At 51.1% G+C, this 21635-nt stretch overlaps 1 protein-coding gene across 3 annotated transcripts in view; it reads left to right on the forward strand.

Moving 5' to 3' along the window:
* The window catches only part of SCAP (SREBF chaperone), a 73107-nt gene that overhangs the window by 45733 nt on the left and 5739 nt on the right, over positions 1–21635 (forward strand). For all 3 annotated transcript variants that reach the window (XM_058727145.1, XM_058727146.1, XM_058727148.1), the window contains exons 3-13: positions 3521–3650; positions 12836–12993; positions 13780–14000; positions 14180–14285; positions 14925–15097; positions 15494–15620; positions 17382–17494; positions 18486–18580; positions 19794–19892; positions 20041–20259; positions 21090–21466. In XM_058727145.1, coding sequence (XP_058583128.1) covers positions 3521–3650; positions 12836–12993; positions 13780–14000; positions 14180–14285; positions 14925–15097; positions 15494–15620; positions 17382–17494; positions 18486–18580; positions 19794–19892; positions 20041–20259; positions 21090–21466 — 1818 coding nt within the window. The remainder of the gene's footprint in view (positions 1–3520; positions 3651–12835; positions 12994–13779; positions 14001–14179; positions 14286–14924; positions 15098–15493; positions 15621–17381; positions 17495–18485; positions 18581–19793; positions 19893–20040; positions 20260–21089; positions 21467–21635) is intronic.

Consider the following 21635-nt stretch of genomic DNA (forward strand, 5'->3'; position numbering starts at 1 on the left):
AGCTCTGGGCCCCGAGACTCCTCTCCACATTCAGAGCCCAGAGGTTAGTCTGTGTTGTGCAGGGCTTTCCAAAGCAGAACCTTAGCTGAATCTCCAGAAACAGCCTTTGACGCCTGTCTCCAAACAGCTGAACCTTGGCTTTTGGAAGCATCGAGAGAGGAGCAAGTGTTCATGTACAAGGGAGTCTCCATGTGATTGACAGCTGATTTCTCCTCAGAAACCATGGAGGCCAGAAGGCAATGAGAAAACGTTTTAAATTTTGAATGAAAAAAATCAAGTATCCTATATTCTACAAAACTAGACTTCAGTAATGAAGGAGAAATAGAGATATCCATATAAACAAAAGCTGAGCGGGCCTGCACTACAGGAAACACTAAAGCAAGTCCTTCAGGCTGAAGTGAAGGGATACTAGGCAATAATTTGAAACCATAAATAAAAGTAACACTAGTAAATATAACCAGACTTTTATATTTTTGGTTTGGTTTGTAACGTCTGTCTTTTATGATTTAAAAGGCAGGGGCACTGAATAGTAATTTTAGATCTGTAGTGATGGGCATACAATGTATAAATCGGAATCTGTGGCAATAACAATATAGAAGGGAAGAAACAGATATATAGCAAAGTGTTTAGACACTATGGAAACTAAGCTTCTCAGGCTGGATAATTTCAGCTGTCTTATTTTCAAGGTCACTGATCTTTCTCCTGCCTGCTCACATCTGCAGAACCCCTCTTTAACAACGCTATTCAATCTGGGTTGTTGTAAGTTGTTAATAATAATTGTAATCCCTATGGTAACCAAACAGTAACTTGAAAATACAGAAAATGAAAGAAGGGAGTCAAAGTGGCACATAAAAAAATTAGCCAAATACCAAAAAGGGCAGCAATTGGAGGAATTGAGGAACAAAAGTCATACAAGACATAAAATGGCACAAGTAAACCCTTCCTTGTTAGTAATCACATAAAATGGGAGTGGATTTAACTCTTCTATTAAGAGAGACATTGGGGTTGCTTGGGTGGTTTGGTTAAGTGTCTGGCTCTTGATTTCAGCTCAGGTCATGAACTTACGGTTGGTGCGATCGAGCCTCGCACTGGGTTCTGCGCTGACAGTGCTGTCTGCAGAGCCTCTTTGGGATTCCACTCCTTCTCTCTCTCTGCCCCTCCCCCACTGGCACGCTTGTACATGCGCTGTCTTTCAAAAAATAAACATAAAAAAAAATAAGAGGGGTGCCTGGGTGGCTCAATCCGTTAAGCGTCTGACTTCAGCCCAGGTCATGATCTCACGGTCCGTGAGTTCGAGCCCCGCATCAGGCTCTGGGCTGATGGCTCGGAGCCTGGAGCCTGCTTCCGATTCTGTGTCTCCCTCTCTCTCTGCCCCTCCCCCGTTCATGCTCTGTCTGTCTCTGTCTCAAAAATCAATAAACGTTAAAAAAAAAAATGAGTAACTTTAAAAAAACAAAATAAGAGAGAGGCACCTCGGTGGCTCAGTCGGTTAAGCGTCCGACTTCGGCTCAGGTCATGATCTCACGGTTTGTGGGTTCGAGCCCTGCGTTGGGCTTTGTGCTGACAGCTCAGCCTGGAGCCTGCTTCGGATTCTGTGTCTCCCTCTCTCTCTGCCCCTTCCCCGTTCATGCTCTGTCTCTCTTTCTCTCAAAAGTAAATAAACATAAAAAATTTTTAAAAAATAAGAGAGACATTGGCAGATTAAATTTACAACGAATCTATATACTGTCAACAAGACATTTCAGATACATAGTACACTTGAGATATAAGAACACAAAGAAGTTGAAAGTAAGGATGGAAAAATATATTCCATGCCAAACAGTAACAGAGAGAGACCTAGAGTGGCTCTATGATTGTCAGACAACATCTAAAAGGTAACAAAATAAAGGACATTACATATTGATAAATGCTTTAGTACAGCAAGAGTGCATCACAGTTATAAACATTCACACACCTAATAACAAGGCTACAAAATAAATGAAGCAAAAACGGACAGAATTGAAATGAGAAATTGAGAAATCCAGTTATAGTTGGATATTTCAGTTCTGTGCTGTCAGTACTAGATACAAGAAGAGACAGCAAGATAAGGAAACGGAGGACTTGAGCAACAGTGTCAACCAGCCAGACCTAACAGACATGCAGAGAACACCCAGCAACAGCAGAAGACATGTTCTCAAGTGCTCGCGGAGCAGTCTCCAGGATAGACCATCCATTAGGCCACAGACAAGTCTTGATGAATTAAAGAAGACTGAAATCAGATAGAATATCTTTTCCAATCGAAAGGGAATGAAACTAAACATACTAGAAGGAAAACTGGAAAATTCACAAGTAGGTGGAAGTTAAACAGGATATTCTAAAACAACCAATGAGTCAAGAAGTCAGAAGGGAAATTCAGAAAATACCTTGAGGTGAGGACAAAAACAAAGACACGAAATACCAAATCTTTTTTTTTTTTTTTTTTTTTTATTGTTAACGTTTATTTATTTTTGAGACAGAGAGAGACAGAGCATGAACGGGGGAGGGTCAGAGAGAGAGGGAGACACAGAATCGAAAGCAGGCTCCAGGCTCCGAGCCGTCAGCCCAGAGCCCGACGCGGGGCTCGAACTCACAGACCGCGAAATCGTGACCTGAGTTGAAGTCGGACGCCTAACCGACTGAGCCACCCAGGCGCCCCTCCTTCTGGATTTTTATACATCCCCCGCGCCCCCCAGTTTCTTATTGTTGTCTTTTAATTTGACAAGGTTTTGGTTTTTTTTTAACATCTTTATTATGTCTCTAAAAATATTCATCCAGTCTGTTTTATCAATTGGACTTCCTTGTAAGCTTTCTGTGGCTAAAAATAAGCTTGAAAGTTTTTTTTTTTTTTTAAATGTTTATTTTTGAGAGAGAGAGAGAGAGAGACAGTTGCGAGCAGGGGAGGGGCAGAGAGAGAGGGAGACACAGAATCCGAAGCAGGCTCCAAGCTGTCAGCACAGAGCCCAGCATGGTGCTCAAACCCATGAACTGTAAGATCATGACCTGAGCCGAAGTTGGATGCCTAACTGAGCCATCCATGCATCCTGTTTTTTTTTGGAAAAGTTCTTTTTTTTTTTTTAAGTTTGAGAGAGAGAATGGGCACATGTGTGCACATGGGGAGGGGCAGAGAGAGGAGAGAGAGAATGAATGAATGAATAAATAAATGAATGAATCCCAAGCAGGCTCCATCCTGTCAGCTCTGAGCCCAACATGTGGCTCGATCTCACAAACCATAAGATCATGACCTGAGCTGAAACCAAGAGTCGGACACTTAACTGGCTGAGCCATCCAGGTGCTCTGAGCTTGAAAAATTCTGATATTCTGATCTGGGTGTCTTCTGAGTATCTTTCTAGTTCCGAAGTTTTATGACTCCGATATTGTGCACACACATACAGTCCCAGCAGGGAGAATGCAGTGCGGCTGTGCTGGCCCCTGTGTCACTCATTTCGGCGCAGATTGTGCTCCTGCCATGTCCTAACCCTTCTCTCCTTCTTGTTCGTCCCAGCTGCCCACTGCTGAAACTGCCCCTGCCAGGGACAGGACCGGTGGAGTTCACCACTCCTGTGAAGGACTACTCACCCCCACCTGTGGCCTCTGACCACAAACCAGGAGAGCCCAGTGAGCGGCCAGAGTGGGTAGGTGCTCAGTGTGTGTCTGGGGAGAGCCCCGAGGGTTGGGTGGAAATTGGCCAAGGCAGGGGTTCTGGGAGTGAGAGTGAGGGTGGCCAGCTTTGGATTGGTGGGTACATGTACTTGAACAGCTTTTACAAAGGCACCACAAATATTTCATTACACAGTTAATGAATAACCTTTTTTGAAAGGAAACGCCAAGTGACACAAAAATGTGACTGTCCTCAACAGCCAGGTGGGATCTGTGGTGGTTGTAGCTATGGCCAGATGGGTCTAGAGTCCTGCCTGGCCTGTTCACATACCATGCCCGGGCCCAAGCAGTGCTCTGGCAAGCAGGCCATCTCCTCCTTGTCCCAAGTGGTCACGAGAGCCATGGAGCATCCTTAGAGAATGATCTGTGATCAGGGTCTCATATATCAGTGTGCACCTCATGTTTTCAGATGTCACGTCTGATTTTCTCCTCACAATGAAGTTTGGTAAAAAGTGTTGAGTTTTTGTGTTTTGGGTTTTTTAAATCTCTTTTATAGTTAGGAAAGGGGGCCCAGGGTGATGAAGTGCCTCAGTTACCTAGTTATAGATGGGGTCAGCACTGGATCAGAACTCCAGGACTCCTGACCCCAGGTCCCTGATTGTTCTGGGCCATAGTATTCTCAGTTGATTGCCTCTGAGCTGAGCACTGATGTAGCCGAGGACGTAACGGTTGCTCTAGCTGAGGGTCTCAGGTAGAGGACTTAACCCGCTGTGACGCTGGACTCGTTATTTGGAAATCTTACAAGCTCGATTAGCCCATTTCGAAAGCTTTTACCTGCCAGGTAGTAGATGAAGTGTCCTTCCTTCATACATTGTGCTTTGGTCCCATGGATTTGTGCTGGACTGAGTGTATTGTTGAGGAGGAAAACCAAAGCCTGGGGAACAGAGCTCTTCCTTTTCCACCCTGTCTCTGACAGTGATGATACATTCCTCTTTGTCCTTTATAGGTAATATAGCAGTCAGGTAACTTGTTGTAAACTTGCCCCTACTGTTGCTGAAATAAAGACAAAGCTGGTAAGATAGGTGTGTGTTAAGCCATATATTAATCTGGCTTAATGGGACTCTGTCCATGAAGGTCAGAGGGAGCATGGTGTGGTGCTGGCAGAAACTGGTTCTGTAACTTCATGTACCAGCTTGACCATTGGCTCACTATGGGACCTTCTTGGTTCAGACCTTTTACCTTTATTAATCTCTTGAAGCAGTTGTACCACATTATGGAACTGATGGTATGTGGTCACAACAGGGGAGTCTGTGTTTGTGGATGTTTCATGACTAGAAGAGTTCGGTTGGCCTGATAATACAGGTAGGTATTTAATGGTACGGCTGTTGGGGAGGTGACTTGTTTGTGAGCTCTTTAAACTTCCTTAATGCCCTTCATTGGTCTGGGATGATGATAGTAAGTAGGTGTACAAATAACTTCAGGGCTCAGCAGTCAGAAGATTGGCTGTTTTCTCTCTCTTTGGAGCCCCCACCCCTTGAAGGATTGAGAAGGACCCAGGCCTCAGTGCAGTCACCTAGTGTCTTGCAGGTCAGGGGTCAGTTCTCTTACCTCCACTGACCATCCATGATAAAAATTCAGGCCAGCAATATAGGAGCAGTAAGGACTGATTTAGTTATAAGGAAGAGAAAACTCAGCTCAAACCAGAGTAATCAAAAGGAATTTTTAGAGTCCTAGAACTCAAGAACACTATGGTTTGGGCCTCAAAAGGAGTTCACCTCTCAGCTCTTTTGGCTCCACTCTTGATCTGCTTAAAAGCTCCAGCAGCTTGAGCCTTATGTTCTTGCAATATCTAATCCAGTGCAGGACGAGAAGGTGCCAGGTTGTATCTAAGTGAGGTAGCTTGCCTGTCCCCAACCCAAATCCTGTGATGAAGGTGGTGCTTTGTTGACTGGCTTCATCAGCTAGTTGTCACCATCACTAGGCTTAGAACAAGAGAGGACCATTTCCAAAGGAAAATCAGGAGGCTCGGGCACTGGGCACAACAGTGCAAGCACCTGCTGCCCACTAAGGAACCAGAACATCCTTCATTCCTCCATTCATTCCTGTATTCAGCATATGTTTACATTCTGCAGTGTACCCAGCAGGATGATCTAGGGGACACGTAGAGCCTCACAGCTTCTGGGGAGATCTGTCTGGTTAGAAAGAGAAGACAAAGATGTCAATTCAAAATAAATATATGTCAAAGGGTCACAGGAGCCAACTGAAAGAGTTCCCAATGGCCAGTGCTGGAAAACAAAAGATATTTTGCAATAAAATAAAGTAGTATTGGATTATAACCCAGAGTATAAAATATCTTGAGTTCATGTGATTAAGTAAATGGGGGAAAATAGATAAATCCAGGCAAAAATTCTAAATAATTTTTGTAAATACTCTCCCTCAAGGGATTAGAATATAACTTCTCTTCCTTAAGCGTGGACTGTGCGTAGTGACTTCCTTCCAAAGAATACTATATGGAGAGAGGGAGCAAAGAATCACTTTACAGTGGGGAACCAGACAGTTACCTCCCCAGCAAGGAGGTCAGGGTCAATGTCAGCAGTGATAGATAGGCTGATAGTACATACCCTTGATGTGTGACAGGTGAGGCACTCTACCTCTGGTCTTTCTCCCAGAAACCCATAACCCCAGCCTAATTATGGGAAGTTGGATGAATCCCAGTTGAGGGACTTTTTATACAGTACCTGACCACTGCTCCTTAAAATTGTCAAGGTTATCAAAAACGAAGAAATTCTGAGAAACTGTCACTAAGGAAAACTAAGGAAACCAAATTTTCTTAGTTTTTACCTAATGTCCTTTTTCTGTCCCAAGATTCCATTTAGGGTACCACATTAAATTTAGTGGTTACTTTCCCTGTGGCCTCCCTTGGCTACAACAGTTTTGCAGACGTCCCTTATCTTTGATGACCTTGACAGTTTGGAGTGGCGGCCAGGTATTTTGTAGAGTGCTCCTCCAGTGGGATTTGTCTGTTTTTTTCTAGATTAGACTGGGGTATGGGTTTGGGGAAGACCGCGGAGGAGAAATGCCATTCTTTCCACATCCGTCAGCCTCTTAAGTTATTTTTTACATTCCCAAACATTAAAGTTCAGTCTTCAGGCCATAAAACTCCTGGCACAAAATTTTTAAAAAGCTTTCTAATGGATGTATAGAGTAATCTCCCTGTGGTTTTAATTTGCGTTTCCCAGATGACTAATGTCATGTTTATTGTATTTGCATATCTTTCTTTGGTGTTTTTAGGTGTTGCCCATTTTGAATGAAGTTGTTTGTTTGGATTTCTTTTTATTGAATTGTAAGTCTTTCCGTATGCTGGAGGTGGCTTTCTGTACAGTCGTCTTTCTCCCCTTTAGCTGTAGTGGCCCCATAGTGTGATGACAGCTGCAGTGTGCATTTTTGCTTTTGTGTGTCCTGCAGAGGGGACTCTGATCCACCCTGCCAGGTCCTGGTGCTCTTAGGCCCATCCTCTGTTGGAATCACTAACCAGTAGCCTTGTTGGGTTCAGAGGGACACTTCTTTCTGAAAGAGGGATGTTTCTACCAAAGGAAGGGAAGAGCAAAGTAGAAATGGTAGAGACTTTCCATTTTGCACACGCGTGTGACCTTGGGCAAGTTACTTAATGCCTTTTTTTCCCTCGTTTCTGCATTCAGAAAATGGGGATTATAATCATACCTACGTTAGACATTGTCAGAGGATTACATGAAGGCATGCAAAGGCTTAGTGCAGTGCCTGGCCCATCACTTGCACTTGACACATGTTTGTGGCTGTCACTGTTGTCATCGTCATTGATCAGATCTGGCCAAAGTTCACATGCTTGGACTGCCCTTTGGGGCGCACCAGGCCTGCACTCCTTATCCTTTAGCCTGAGCTCAGATGCCACGGTCTCCAGAAAGCCTTCCGCAGCTCTCTTGCAGATTTGTGACCTGCCTCCCCTCTGTGCTCTGTTTCCACCCACTAGAGATCATTTTCCATTCAAACGTATATAGTCCAACATTTTAACATAGTAGATGCTCAAGAAAGGCTTCTTGTTGAATAGAGAAACAGCACGGCTTATTTAGCAGACCAAGAGTGTAAAGTGAGGCATATTTCTTGGAGCATGATAGTTGATAAGGTGGGACCAAGTTGAACCCCAGGTTGTGGGGTTTCAACTTTAATTGGGCAGTGGGAAGCCAGTCCCCGAGAAGCATCAGCTTGAGGAAAGTGGCGGTAAGAAGATCAGTTGTATTGAACTTGGAGAAACTTAGAGACAGAGGTGACCATGCTTAGGGAAAGGGTCGGGGTGTGCAAGGGATGGAGAGATAGATCCTCAGGAGATGCCAAATCCAATTATAATAGTTTTAAGCCATGATAATGTGACTACATATAAGTGACCTGTTTTTGGCCACTTTGCCAGATGGTTATGTGTGTTGTTTTGTTTGGTCTTCTCAGTGATGAGGTGAGGTCTGGGACTCCATCCCTGTTCCCTAGTAAGAGACTGGGGCTTAGAGAATGTGGACACCATTGTCCAAGGTGCACAGCTAGGGCTGGCACTGGAAGTTGAACCCAGGTGGGTCCCCTGAGACCACCATTCCCACCACACCACACCCACTTACCTGCCCAGGGCTGGAGGACAGATCAGCAGCCATGTTTTCCAGAAGAGCTGAGTTAACAGGAGTCCTCTGTCATGTTCTGAAAAGAGCTTCTGGGTGTGTCAGTGTGAAGGTAAACTCCCTGGAGTTTGCTCTGTCTGCATGTAAAGGAAGGACTGTGTTTTAAACAAAACAAGCCTGAGGTCCCTTGCACTGGCCTGGCTCTCCCAGACCAGGTCATCATGAAACCTGAACTTCACACTAAGCCCTCCCTGGCAGGCCGCAGAGCTGGTTAGGCTACCAGGGGCAGCATTGCAATGTTTGTGGTGGCTGGCTGAGCCTGGACACAGGAATTCCAAGGAGCCCTGATCAGGGGCTTCATACTGTCAGTGCTGGTGGCCAGAGACCCCAGGGATCCCTAGGACCTCAGCTCCCCTCCTACACTGCTCATGTTGGGCCTTCCCATCTGTTTCCTGCAGGAACTCTCATGGTTCCCAACCACCCAGGCATGCTGGCTGTTGAGAAACAACAGGATTGAGAATTGGGCAGCCCTGGCTTTAATCCTGGCTGGACTGTCTGTCAGCTGTGTCCTTGGACATATCCTGTTGTCTCTCTGGGCCTTGGTTTTCTTATCTGGGTCCCATAGCTCCCGGTCTCCCAAGGCTGAACTCAAGGTGTCAGCCAAGGCTGTACTCTTCTCCAAGCCCGGTGTGGGGACACCTGATTTTCAGGCTCTCTCAGCACCCACCTGGCAACGGGCTCCTTACAGGCTGTTGAGCTGAGGGTCTTCATTCCTCACCGGGTGTTGGCCGAGGGCCCCTTTAATTCCTTGTTTCGTGGACCTTCCAGAGCAGCTGACATATGGCTGACTTCATCAGAGTGGTGGTTCCAAAAGAGGGGGGCAGAGGAAGAATCATAGTCCTTTTATCCTTCCAATTTTTATTTTTGTGTGTGGCAAAATACAACATAAAATTTATCATCTAAACCCTTTTTAAGTGTATAGTGCACTGGTATTAAATACATTCATGTTGTGCAACCATCCATCTCTATAACTTTTCATCTTGTAAAACAGAAACTTTGTACCCATTAATACCCCTGCCACCTGCCATTCTTTCTGTCTGTATAAATTTCACGACTTTAGGTACCTCATATGAGTAGAATTGTACAGTACTGACTGGCTAATTTCACCCAGCATAACGTTCTCAAGAATCATAGTCTTGTGTAACCAAGTCTCAGAAGTGACATGTCATTACTTTTGTTGTAGTCTGTTTGCCAGAAGCAGGTCGCTGGGTGTAGCCCTCTCTCCAGGGGGATTGCCTGTGGGCAGGAGCATCAGGAGGTGGGGGTTACTGGAGCCGTGTTAGAAGACTACCTGCCACAGCCTCCATCTAGTGAGGAGTCCGCCCTCTTTGCCCACAGGCATCTGGATCCACTGGCCCTTATGCTTCCTCCATCGCTCACTTTGGATACCACGTGTTGTGTCTGTTTCCATGTCTGTTTCTCCCTTGAATGTCCAGTAGTGATTATGATAGGGCCTAGTGCAGTGAGTGGTGGGCCCTGCCCACATCCCGGCTACCCTTTTATTTTAGTGCCTGCCTGCCTGCTTTCCAGCCACCAGTTTCTGCATCTCATACATCAGAGCATCTCTGGTGAAGGCCTGAGGTGCTGGAGGATTCATGCCCCCTGGGAGCAGCACTCAAGCAGTAGCTGCAGGGGTTGGTATGTAATACCTCAGCTCTCTGATCTTTCAGATGGGATGACTCAGCTAAACCCCATTACTGACAGAGGTCACTTGTCCAGTAACACCCTTTGTTGGCTGCTTTCCCTCCCTTGTTCCTGCCTTTACTCCCCTTCCTGTATTTTCTGTACCTTCCGAATAAGCCACCCAGCTTAGGGTCTGCTACTGGGGATCCCAAACTGAGGTAGTGAATGACAAGAGTCAGGCGCATGCCTATTGAATAAACCACTGTAAGAGAATTTTGATGCCCATAAGAGGGGGTTGCGGGCACATATGTTGGGTGACGAGTTTGCTACGATCGTGATAAATGAGGGGACTCAAGATCTTGGAAGAGTTGGAAAAACTTGGAATAGCTGCTTGAGAAGTTCATTTGGAAGTCAGGGTGTATCAAGAGGCTGCCAGCAGAAGGAGGCCAAGGCCGGGAAGCAGGGATGTGCAGTAAGAATCACTGGTCCATGGTTCTTGTTTGTTGAGGCTGGCCGCCTGAGGCGTGCAAACAGAGGAGCTGTGGATTTACCCAGCGCTGGTGGAAGGACAAAGGAGAGAGAGGTCTGGGGTGAAGGAGTTACATGTTCCTATGAAAATCTGATGAAAGCCTGGATCCTCTCCCCTAAAACTGATGATGGTAGTAGTAATATGTACACTTCCAGGCAGAAACTTAAAAATATTTGGGAAGCAGTGTGCTCCTAGAACTCCTAGAGCCATCCCTAGAGCCCAGGGAGAGGGCTCTAGTTTCTGAGATGTTCGTTAGTACTTCATTGAAATGGTGGCCCGAATGGTCCTGGCTGGGGAGAAGGTGCCTGGGTGGGAAGGAGGCTGGAGAAGAAGTGGAGGGCCCAGGAGCTAGAAGGAGTTTTGCACCCAGAAACGAAGGGCTCAGTTGCACAGGCTCAGTGGGCCTGAGGGTGGAGGTGGAAGTGGAAGGCAGAAGAGGTGGTATGTGCAGTCACAGCCTTGTGCCCGGTGGGAACAAACCCAGGTCTGGAGGCTTCCTGGTGTCATGCTGTCCCTGGATGATACGCTGTGTCCTTCACAGGGCTTGAGGATGATTGCCCTGGGGATGGCTCTCCTCGTAGAGCTGTTCGTCTCCAGACAGCTCCTCCCCATTCAGGCCTGTGTGAGGACTTGAGTCGATGAGCTGCTATTCAGGTCAGAGCCTGCGGCAGCGAGCTCCATCCAGGTTCCTCTGTGCCTTTAGGCAGCTTCTAGCAGCCTGAGTCCCGTGCAAATGACAAGCAGGTGCAGCCTTCTGTCCCCAGAGCCTTTGTAAGACATGGCTTCATAAGTGTAAACTTCACAAAGGCGTAGGCGGTTGCCTTGAGTTGTTCCTTTGTGTCCAGGGGCCCAGGAGACCTTAACTTGCCATTCGTGTTCAGCATCCTGACCTTCGCCTGTGCGATAACCTGTAGTCAGGCATCATCGAGGGGCTAAGTGGCCTTTCATCTACTCCCCCACCCTGTGGAGTCCCTGATGGCGGCACGGGTGTGGGGATCGCCCTCTCAGCTCCCTCCAGCCGGCACCACAGTACGTCACGGCCGTGGACGGTGTTCCCTGCCTCTAGTTGGATGACAGTGTAACTCCAGGGCAGCCTTCCAGAGCACTGTGTTCATCTGGTCACCGTCTCAGAGACACTCAGGGGCTTTTCTTTGGCAACTGGTTAGAATCCAGGCAGCTCAGTCAGGCGTCATCATAGCCACCCGTCATTTTAGCTGTGATTTGTGTTACTACCTGACAGGACTCCTTAGTGCTATCTAGACCGTCTGTGCTCTCGGTGTCCCTGGCACCCCTGAGGCCCTCACCGTCCCTCTCCTGCCAGTCCTTGCCCACCTCATGGCTCCACTCACCTTCTCCCTTGGCTGTAATCCTGCCACGGCTAATCCAGTACCTCATTATGGGGGTGCTCCATGACCGCTCCATCACTGGGAGTTCCAGGCTTGCCTGAGACGTGTCTGAACACTTTGGTTACTTAGGTGCTTGTTGTTAGCTCTTTCAGGGCAGATGGCAGGTTCTAGTGAAAAAGTGTGTGATGTCCATTGAGGAGACATGGGTTTGAGACCTTGCAGCACCCTGCGGGAGTTATGAAGCCCCAGCTAGTCACCTTGCGTCTCAGAGGACTGTTGTGGGGGGTTGATGAAATGATGTGCCACACTGTCTATTGCTAACATTTCCATTAATACCTGTGTCTGCACGTGCTATTTGTATACACACGTGTGTCTGTGTGGTGTGAGATGTGTGTGCATCTTGATGCTGCAGGGTGAATGTCAGTCACCCCCCTTTCACAGTGAGGAAACTGAAATCCAGAGAAGTCAAAAATGTTTCCAGGGCCATACACTTGGAGAGCTGGGATTTAAAGTTGGGTCTTTCGGTCTTTAAAAACCGCTGACCTGCAAATGGCAGGATCAGTAAGACAGGCTGCACCCTGCTGGGAGCTGATGGTCTACTGTGAAGTCGGCAGACGTTTTCCATAGAGGGCTAGATGATGAATGTTTGAGGCTTTGTGGGTTACACGGTCTCTGTTGTGAACACTCACCTCTGCCATTATTGTGGGAAAGCAGTCGTGGACAGGACGGAATGGAGTGGGCCTGGTTGTGTTCCAGGAAAACTTGATTTAGAAAAGCAGGCGCTGGGCTTGATTTAGCCTGTAGCCATAGTCTGCCGACCCCTGATCTATGGGGAAGTGTGTAGGAATGTGGTTCATAAATTGCAAAGAACCCCTTGGAGATGTCTTCACTTTTGAAGGCCCATCCTTTGGGCCCCACAGTGCTTTACCCATAGAAGATGCTCAGTAAATCCTTATTGAGTGTGGGCCCGTTTCTCCCTCATGTGCCGAGCTGACATTTTCACCCCTGCCCTGTTTCTTCTGCAGTACGTGGGTGCCCCGGTGGCTTATATCCAGCAGATATTTGTGAAGTCTTCAGTGTCTCCCTGGCACAAGAACCTCCTGGCAGTAGATGTGTTTCGTTCACCTCTGTCCCGGGCATTCCAGCTGGTGGAAGAGATCCGGAACCACGTGCTGAGAGACAGGTATCCCTGTCAGTGCCCCCAGCCTCCCTGAATCTGTTCCCTACTGAAGGTGGAGGGCGTACGGTCCTCGGTGTGATTCCACTGCGCCAGCCAGTGCTGCAGAAATTGCACAAGTGAGAATGGCGGGTGAGCCACTTTCACATTGTGGCCCCACTACCCCTCAACCTACACGGATGGCACACATAGTTTCATCCGCAGGTCTCAGACAGAGTAGGTGTCCACGGCGCTGACCCTGTGATGAGCTGACGGGGAACTGCCTGCCTCGCGCCTCAGATGGCTTATTGCCCAACGGTTATGAGATGTGGATATGGTGGTGGTAGCCGAGCTGAGGAGAAGCACACTTCCCCTGGGGATCGCTTCTGAAGCCCCAGCCCGGGTGGCACTCCCCAGCCTGTGCTGGCTTCACAGGCTGCTTCACCCGCTCCGCTGGGTTTTGGTTAGCTGAGGGCTTTGACATGCATTCTGGTGAATGAAATGAAGCCCCTAATTTTCACCCTCGCCTCTTTGCCCACTGAATTGGCTGAGGTGTCTTCATCGGTGGGAGGTTGTGCATGTTCCCAGAACTTACTTAGAGAGGCTTGGGCCCCAGATGTACTTTGGAGGTCAGTCAACGACATGGTTTGGTTGTTGGCCACCTAAAAGAACTTTCTCCTGCTGCCCTAATCCTTAGGCTCTTAGAGATACCAGGCATCTGGGAACCTGATGACAGAGGGTCCCTCTGTAAGTGCAGTGGGCCTGCCCTGTGCTCGCAGACATGACAGATGCCTTGTCCTATGTCCTGCACAGTTCCGGGACCAGGGGCCTGGAGGAGGTATGCCTGCAGGTGACCGACCTACTGCCTGGCCTCAGGAAGCTCCGGAACTTACTTCCTGAGCATGGGTGCCTGCTGCTATCCCCTGGGAACTTTTGGCAGAATGACCGGGAACGCTTCCATGCTGATCCTGACATCATCGGGACCATCCACCAGCATGAGCCCAAAACCCTACAGACCTCAGCCACGCTCAAAGGTACCCCAGGGCAGATTCCCTAGGGGCCCGCAAGGGTGCCTGTTGGTCACTATGTCCTTTTTGATGGGTGCTCTGACAGATCAGGGGTTACCCTATGTTTTTCAGGGTGTGGGAGGGGTCCTTGGCGGCTCTACGGCAGCTGCCTTTTTCTGTCAGTACCTCCTGGTTTCCATCTGCAGACTTGCTGTTTGGTGTTCCTGGGAAGTACAGTGGGGTGAGCCTCTACACCAGGAAGAGGATGGTCTCCTACACCATTACCCTGGTCTTCCAGCGCTACCATGCCAAGTAAGGCTGTCGGCTCGGGGCTCCTGGCTGGGAATGGTATGAAGCTTTGACTAGTCCCTGTTCTGGTCTAGGGTGTCCGGAATGCCCCCCTGGGAACTTAGGGTTTTCAGGCCTCCTGTTGAAATGTTTCTCTCTCTTAGATCGAGGGATGCTGTCTTTTCACATTTGAGCGGGGTGACCTGACTCCTGGTTAAGAATAGGGACTAAGGCAGGGCTGGCAAATTTAGTGTCTTGATGCCTCCACTGGGCTTTCTTGAGCCTGTGGCAGGGGTCCCCAGCTGGAGACTACTGAGCCTCATGTGGCCTCAGGCCTTCCCAGCAAAGTGCTGTAGGCAGCTCCCTAGCAAGGGAGAGAGTGCTTGAGATGCCTCCGGTTGGCTGTCCTGGTGGGTGTTTGGCATTGATAGGTTGGGAAAGGGACATTGAGGAAGGAGCAGGGCAGGGTGGGGTGGGGGGCTCCTGAGACAACTTTAGAATTGTTCCAAGACCCCTTAGAGACTGCAAGGAAGTTTAGACACCACAGAAAAGCCCCCTCCAACATGGGGAGGAAGGAAGCCCTGATGGGCCTTCCTTTCAGGGATTGCCTTTGCCCCTGGCCCAAGAGGGCCGGTCCATCTATCCCACCTGCTCCATGACCAGGTTCCTGGGCAGCCTGCGGGCCCGTCTGATGCTCCTGCACCCTAGCCCCAACTGCACCCTTCGGGCGGAGAGCCTGGTCCACGTGCACTTCAAGGAGGAGATTGGCATCGCGGAACTCATCCCGCTTGTGACCACCTACATCATCTTGTTTGCTTACATCTACTTCTCTACGCGTAGGTCCAGAGCACAGAGGCTAGGGGCTTCCTCCAAGCTAAACGGGCATTCCAGACCGCCTGCTTCCCTGCCTCTGGAGGTGGCTTGGGGAGAGATGTCAGACACGCCCAGGGCTTCATCCCCCAGCAGAGTCTCAGGGGCTCGGGTGGGTCCATGGCTTTTCTGGCTTCTCAGGAAAAGATCTTTCCTGGGTTAGGGTTCCCAAAAGACACACTCTTCCTCTGAGACTGGGAAGTATAAAGTATACATGGTCATCCTTTTCTTAGGTTAAACCAGGGGGTGTCCCTTCCTCAGCTGTCAGGGCACACTCTACTCCTAGGAGCTCTGCACAGAAGGGCCCTGTGAGTCAGGTTCTGGGAGAGATGCAGCCCTGATGTGCCCTCTCTGCCCTCCAGGCAAGATCGACATGGTCAAGTCCAAGTGGGGGCTGGCTCTGGCTGCCGTGGTCACAGTGCTCAGCTCGCTGCTCATGTCTGTGGGGCTCTGCACACTCTTCGGCCTGACACCCACCCTCAACGGCGGGTAGGTCCCCACTAGGCTCCGCTGAGCTTCAGGGAGTACCCTCAGGCTGGAGAGCCCCTGGGCTTGCCGTTACCCTATATCTTCACGTTGTTATTTTGACATTTAAGAGGTACACTTTTTACCTTTGAGTTACTGGGCTTGTATTCATATACATGTAGATGTAGTATATCTATATATACATATAACATATATAGGCATGTGTGTGTACATACATGTGTGTGTATGTGGAACGTGTATGTGTATATAAGTGTGTATGCATATGTATACCCTTGTATTGCATGTGTGTGTGTATATAGGTGTCTGTGTGTTCACATATTACATATATTCCATCCTACTCCTTGATGGCTTAAGGCACACATGGGTTTTCCCTTTTTTTTTTTTTTTTTACTATTAAAACATTTAAGTGACTAATAGAATAGGTCATTTCAGAGTAAGTTTTTAAAAGACCATAAGCACAGGGGCACCCAGGCGGCTCAGACAGTTGAGTGAGCGACTCTTGATTTTGGCTCAGGTCGTGATCTCATAGTTTGAACCTTGCATAAGCTCTGCACTGTCAGTGTGGGGCCTGTTTGGGATTCTCTGTCTCCCTCTCTCTCGGTTGTTCCCCTGCTTGCGCTAGCATGCACTCTCTGTCTCTCTGTCTCTATCAAAAATAGATGGATAGGGGCGCCTGGGTGGCTCAGTCGGTTAAGCGTCCGACTTCAGCTCAGGTCACGATCTCGCGGTCCGTGAGTTCAAGCCCCGCATCGGGCTCTGGGCTGATGGCTCAGAGCCTGCAGCCTGTTTCAGCTTCTGTGTCTCCCTCTCTCTGCCCCTCCCCCGTTCATGCTCTGTCTCTCTCTGTCTCAAAAATAAATAAATGTTAAAAAAAAAATTTTTTTTTAAATAGATGGATAAACGTCATTAAAAAAAAAAAAAGACACAAGCACACTTGAATTTGCCGCCTTTCCAATGATATTTGCTTTCTTTTGTCCTTTATCTCCCAGTCGGCTGGAAGCCCTGTCTCCTAGGCCCCGCCCACCTGTCTGTTAGTGGTCACTGACTGGCTGTCCCCTCCCTGGCTTGTCAGGCCAGTTGCAGGAGCAGCAATGTTGTGTTCTCTGTTACTTCCCTTACTCGTAGAACACTTGCTTCCTTTCCTGAACCTGATGCTAACACCCCTCCCCCGTGGCTGGCTGCTGTGCCAGAGCCTCCTCAGAGCCCTCATTTCCACTGCCCCACAGCAGAGGTCCCATGAGGCACACACCTCAACTGGTGCGCCCTGTTCATCTCCAGTGATGTGAGCCTGTGGTACCAGAGAGCTTAGTAGTTTTCTTTAGGACCAGTTCTCCAAACAGTCTCTCCAGAGCCGAGCAGGGCTTGGAGCTCCTCTCATTCCGCTTCCACTTAGTCCCGATGGCTTGGCCTGCAATGCTGCCGAGGGGTCCCGGTCACGGTCCTTTCCTCTGGCCAGCAGAGTCCTGTGTGGGAGAAGGCTGCTCCGACAGCTGGGGGCTCCTCTGGCCCTCCTTCCACTGTGCTGCATAGTCGGAGGCAGGGATGCTTGCCGGCCTGAAAGCCGAGAACTGGGCAGGCAGAGGCCCTATGTAGCACAGCGGGGGAGTCTAGGGTTTCTGCTCTGTGCTTCTGGAAGTCACTCAGCTGCCTCTCACTACAGGCTTCAAACCCCACAGCCTTCCTGGGGCCCAAACCTGTTGAGAACCAGCCTGTGTTGGGGGCCCTTCTCAGCACTGTCCTCACCCTCTCCCTCTCTGTCCTCAGAGAGATTTTCCCCTACCTTGTGGTGGTTATTGGGTTAGAGAACGTGTTGGTGCTCACCAAGTCCGTGGTCTCGACCCCAGTGGACCTCGAGGTGAAGCTGCGCATTGCCCAAGGTAACACGGCTGGCTGTGGGGGTGCGCCAGGGCGGGCGGGCGGTCTGTCTGTGCTGGGCTTCCTCCTGCGGGGGAGATGGGGAGCCCCAGAAGTCACCCTTGCTCTGCCCTCTAGTGTAATCTGGTGTGGGCCACCAGGCCTTGGCAGCTTGTTAGCGTGTGCCCTGAGGAACCAAAGAGTCGCTGGACTTTACCGTGTCCTGGTTCACATGTCAGTAAGAACACAAACTGGACTCTGCTGCGGGACTCGTGTGTTCAGTGGCCCTTTGTCCAGACTGGTACCCGGTGCTTTCTCTCCCCGCCACACTCCACCACACTAGGTCCAGGCTTCTGTGGCTGCTCACTTCAGAGACGCTGTCTCCACAACTGCCAGAAAAGGCCCCGTGGACTCAGTGCCAGGAGCTGGGGATCGGGGTTCTGAGGAAAGTGGGCAGGGAGCCTAGGCCTGAAGGTCTGAAGTGTTGCACTTCCTCCTCCGGACCCCAGGTCTGTGGGAACAAGGCCGAGGGCAGACTGTTTATTCATTCGAGGAACCTTCGTGAGCTCCTGTGAGAGGCCAGGCCCTGCACTAGATGGGGAGCTCTGAGGATGTGAGGGGACATGGCGCCTTTCCCACCAGGGGCTCGCTATGGGGGAAGGGCTGGAGGAAGAACAGCTGGCACTTCCATTGCTCGGGCCTCTGCCACGTGTGGGCAGGCACACTCACACCATGCCCGTGGAGGCCGGCTGTGCCAGAGTGGGTGGCACTGCTCACCTTGGCACCCTGCCTCTCCCTGCCTCTGTGCCCCCCTCGGCCCCTTCTTCATGGCGACTGTGCAGTGACGGCAGCACCTGGAGCCTGGGCCCCGGCAGCGTTCCGAGCCAGGGGCGCCGTGGTGGAGTCGCCGCCTCAGAAGGCTGGGTGCCCTCCCCGTGCCTCTCCCCTCTGAGGAAGCACAAGGTTGTGCGCAGACATGTGCTGGCCCCAAGGCCCTGTTGTTGTCCTCTGCAGGCCTAAGCAGTGAGAGCTGGTCCATCATGAAGAACATGGCCACGGAGCTGGGCATCATCCTCATTGGCTACTTCACCCTGGTGCCCGCCATCCAGGTAAGGCCCCAGGGCCCGCCACTCGGGTGAGCGCAGAAGCAGTTGACCAGTTCCCCCAGCTGTGCAGCTCTGTGCAGGGTGCACCCTTCTCAACACAGGCACCCTCACCTGGGAGATGGGACCTCTCTGCTGCCGGGATGGTGGTTCTGTGCACAGTGCTCCTGGCAGCCCTGGTTCAGAGGTTCTCAGCCCAGTTCCAGTCACACCTGTTTCTCTTTTCTCAGGCAGAAACATCGTGGGGTCCCTGAATCTGTGCCCTCCTCTTTCCTAGGCTTAGCCCTGACCCCCATATGTGGCCTCCAGACACATGGCCACCACCCATTGCTCAGAGTGGCTCCTGCTCTTGGCCAAGTGCCTCACTCAGCTGTGGGGCTGTGAGCAGGTGGAGGAGGACCTCCACTGAGCCAGAACCCAGACTCGATGACCGTTGCTTGAGGGGTTGACGGAAGGCAGTGATGTCCTCCCTGTCCTTCCCCAACGCTGGTGGGCCTACTGAGTTGTGGGGGTGAGCAGAGAACAGAGGGCTGCAGGCTTTTACCCAGAGGGCATCTGCAGGACATATTGCCATCTTGACATAGGAGCAGACTTGGCCACTGTGCCACCACGGGCTAGATCCCTCCTCTGCCCCCCAGATTCGAATGGCAGCTGTGGTGAAGGGCAGGGGAAGAAGGCTGAAATGTGAGCAGAGTTTGGGGAGCAGAGAGACTACCTTTATTCAGTTTCAGGGCAGAAATTAATTCCCTCCTGTCCTCTCGCCCACTTTGGTCCCTTGCAGTCACTGGCCAGGAAGCTTTCTGAGAGTCCTGATGATGGGTCAGGCCTGGGCTCCAGGCAGGTGTTGGTCATAGCATTTGAGCAGGGCCAGGGGGTTAGTGGGGGGGGACTTTTTGGGGGGCAGGCTGGTGGGGCTCAGAGCTTTCAAGATTGGATCAGGCCCTCCTCTCTCGGGGGATGGAAGATGTAGGGAGAGCTCACACCCTTCAGCCTTCTGTGCATAAAGGTGCATGGGGTCTCTGCTGCCCCCTGGTGGGGCAGTGGGAGCAGCTGGCACTGTCCCTCCTTGGCCACTCCCAGACTCAGAACTTAGCAGCATCTCTTTTTTGCTGTGCTCTGCCTGCCACTGCCTTGCAGATTCTGAGGTGCCTGCAAGCAGGGAGCTGCTTCTCCAGTGCTAGGCCATGATGTCATCGTGTCTCCTCATCTCTGATTCCAGGAGTTCTGTCTCTTTGCTGTTGTGGGCCTGGTGTCAGACTTCTTCCTTCAGATGCTGTTTTTCACCACTGTCCTGTCCATTGACATTCGCCGAATGGAGGTAGGAGTGGGCTGTGCCCTGCCCCACCAGCCTCCCCCCTGGCCCTCGCCATGCTCAGGGCTTGGGGTGAGAGCAGTGTGGGCTTTGGTCAGGGGCAGTCCCCCGCCTCCCGTGCAGCCTTGAGCCCTGACTACCGTGCCCCCAACAGCTAGCAGACCTGAACAAGCGGTTGCCCTCTGAGGCCTGCCTGCCCCCAGCAAAGCCAGTGGGGCGGCCTGCACGCTTTGAGCGTCAGCTGGCTGTGCGGCCGTCCACACCCCACACCATCACACTGCAACCGTCGTCCTTCCGAAACCTGCGGCTCCCGAAGAGGCTGCGTGTCATCTACTTCCTGGCCCGCACTCGCCTGGCACAGCGCCTTATCATGGTACCTGCCACCGCTGCCCTGCCCTTCGAGGGCCAGCACTCAGTTCCCTCCAGACTCTTGCACTTTGCCTTGGAGGTGGGGGGTGCTCCTTAGGCCATCATGGCCCCATGAAGCCTGGCTTTGGGAGGCTGCCCACCGTACCTTCCTGGCCAGACCCTGGTGGCTTCTGAGGTGAAGCCTATCTCTGGGAGAAGCAGCCCCGGGGGCGTCAAGTAGAAGAGTCATCATCTCCCAAGAGGGACCCAGGACAGGAGCCTGGTAGGGCGGAACCACCATGGTTGGAACTACCATGGTTCCCTGAGCAGGGTTCCCCTGCTACATAGTGTGCGGGCATCAGAAAATTCTGGCCCAAATAATTCACTGGCTGGACTGGGGAGCAGCAGAGGAGCAGGGCTGGCCGTTGGCCAGCCGTGGTGCCCCCATGGAGCTACAGTGAGAGGGAGCAGGACTGAGGTCCTCTGAGGATGGGCGCACCCATAAGTGTCTCTGGAACAGGTCAGCCAGCCCGTCCTTCTTGCTGTGCTGACCGTGGGAATGGTGGCCACTTTTTGATATGGAGGTTGGGGAAGTTCTTAGGATGCTCTTTGTATTTCTAGGCCAGGAAACCCAAACCGTGACCATGGAAAGGGAACTAGGTCCCTTTAATGGCATTTGGCCCAGGTGGTAGTGAAGGACATGACCAGGCAGAAGGGAAGACAGATTGGGGCCTGTGTCCTCTCCCCATCCCCAGACGTGAGGTCCCTGTGCTACTGCTTCCTGGCACGAGGGCCAACGCTGCCGGGGCTCGGGGCCACCCAGAGGCCACACTAAGCACCCACTGCCCCCTGTAGGCTGGCACGGTTGTCTGGATCGGCATCCTGGTGTACACGGACCCGGCAGGGCTGCGTACCTACCTTGCCGCGCAGGTGACAGAACAGAGCCCGCTGGGCGAGGGCGCCCTGACTCCCATGCCCGTGCCTAGCGGCGTGCTGCCTGCCAGCCACCCGGACCCTGCCTTCTCCATCTTCCCCGCTGATGCCCCTAAGTTGTCTGAAAACCAGACGTTGCTGGGAGAGCCACCCGAGCCTGGGGGTCCAGCAGAGGGCGCCCAGGACAGCCCAGTGCCAGAGGTAACCTGGGGGCCTGAGGATGAGGAACTTTGGAGGAAACTCTCCTTCCGCCACTGGCCTACGCTCTTCAGCTACTACAACATCACCCTGGCCAAGAGGTGAGCTGGGCTGTGCCAGGTGCCACCTCCCCACTCGGTGTCAGCTCATCCGCTCCAGAGGGGGAGACCCACCAGTTTGAATTCTGTGTTTCCTTTCAGAAAAACAGCATAGGGTTGTGAGGTAGGAACTAGGGCTCGAGTCAGCAGCCTTGCGCTGCGCTCCAGGGAG

Source organism: Neofelis nebulosa, chromosome 4 (assembly GCF_028018385.1).
Source record: "Neofelis nebulosa isolate mNeoNeb1 chromosome 4, mNeoNeb1.pri, whole genome shotgun sequence".
NCBI lineage: Eukaryota > Metazoa > Chordata > Mammalia > Carnivora > Felidae > Neofelis > Neofelis nebulosa.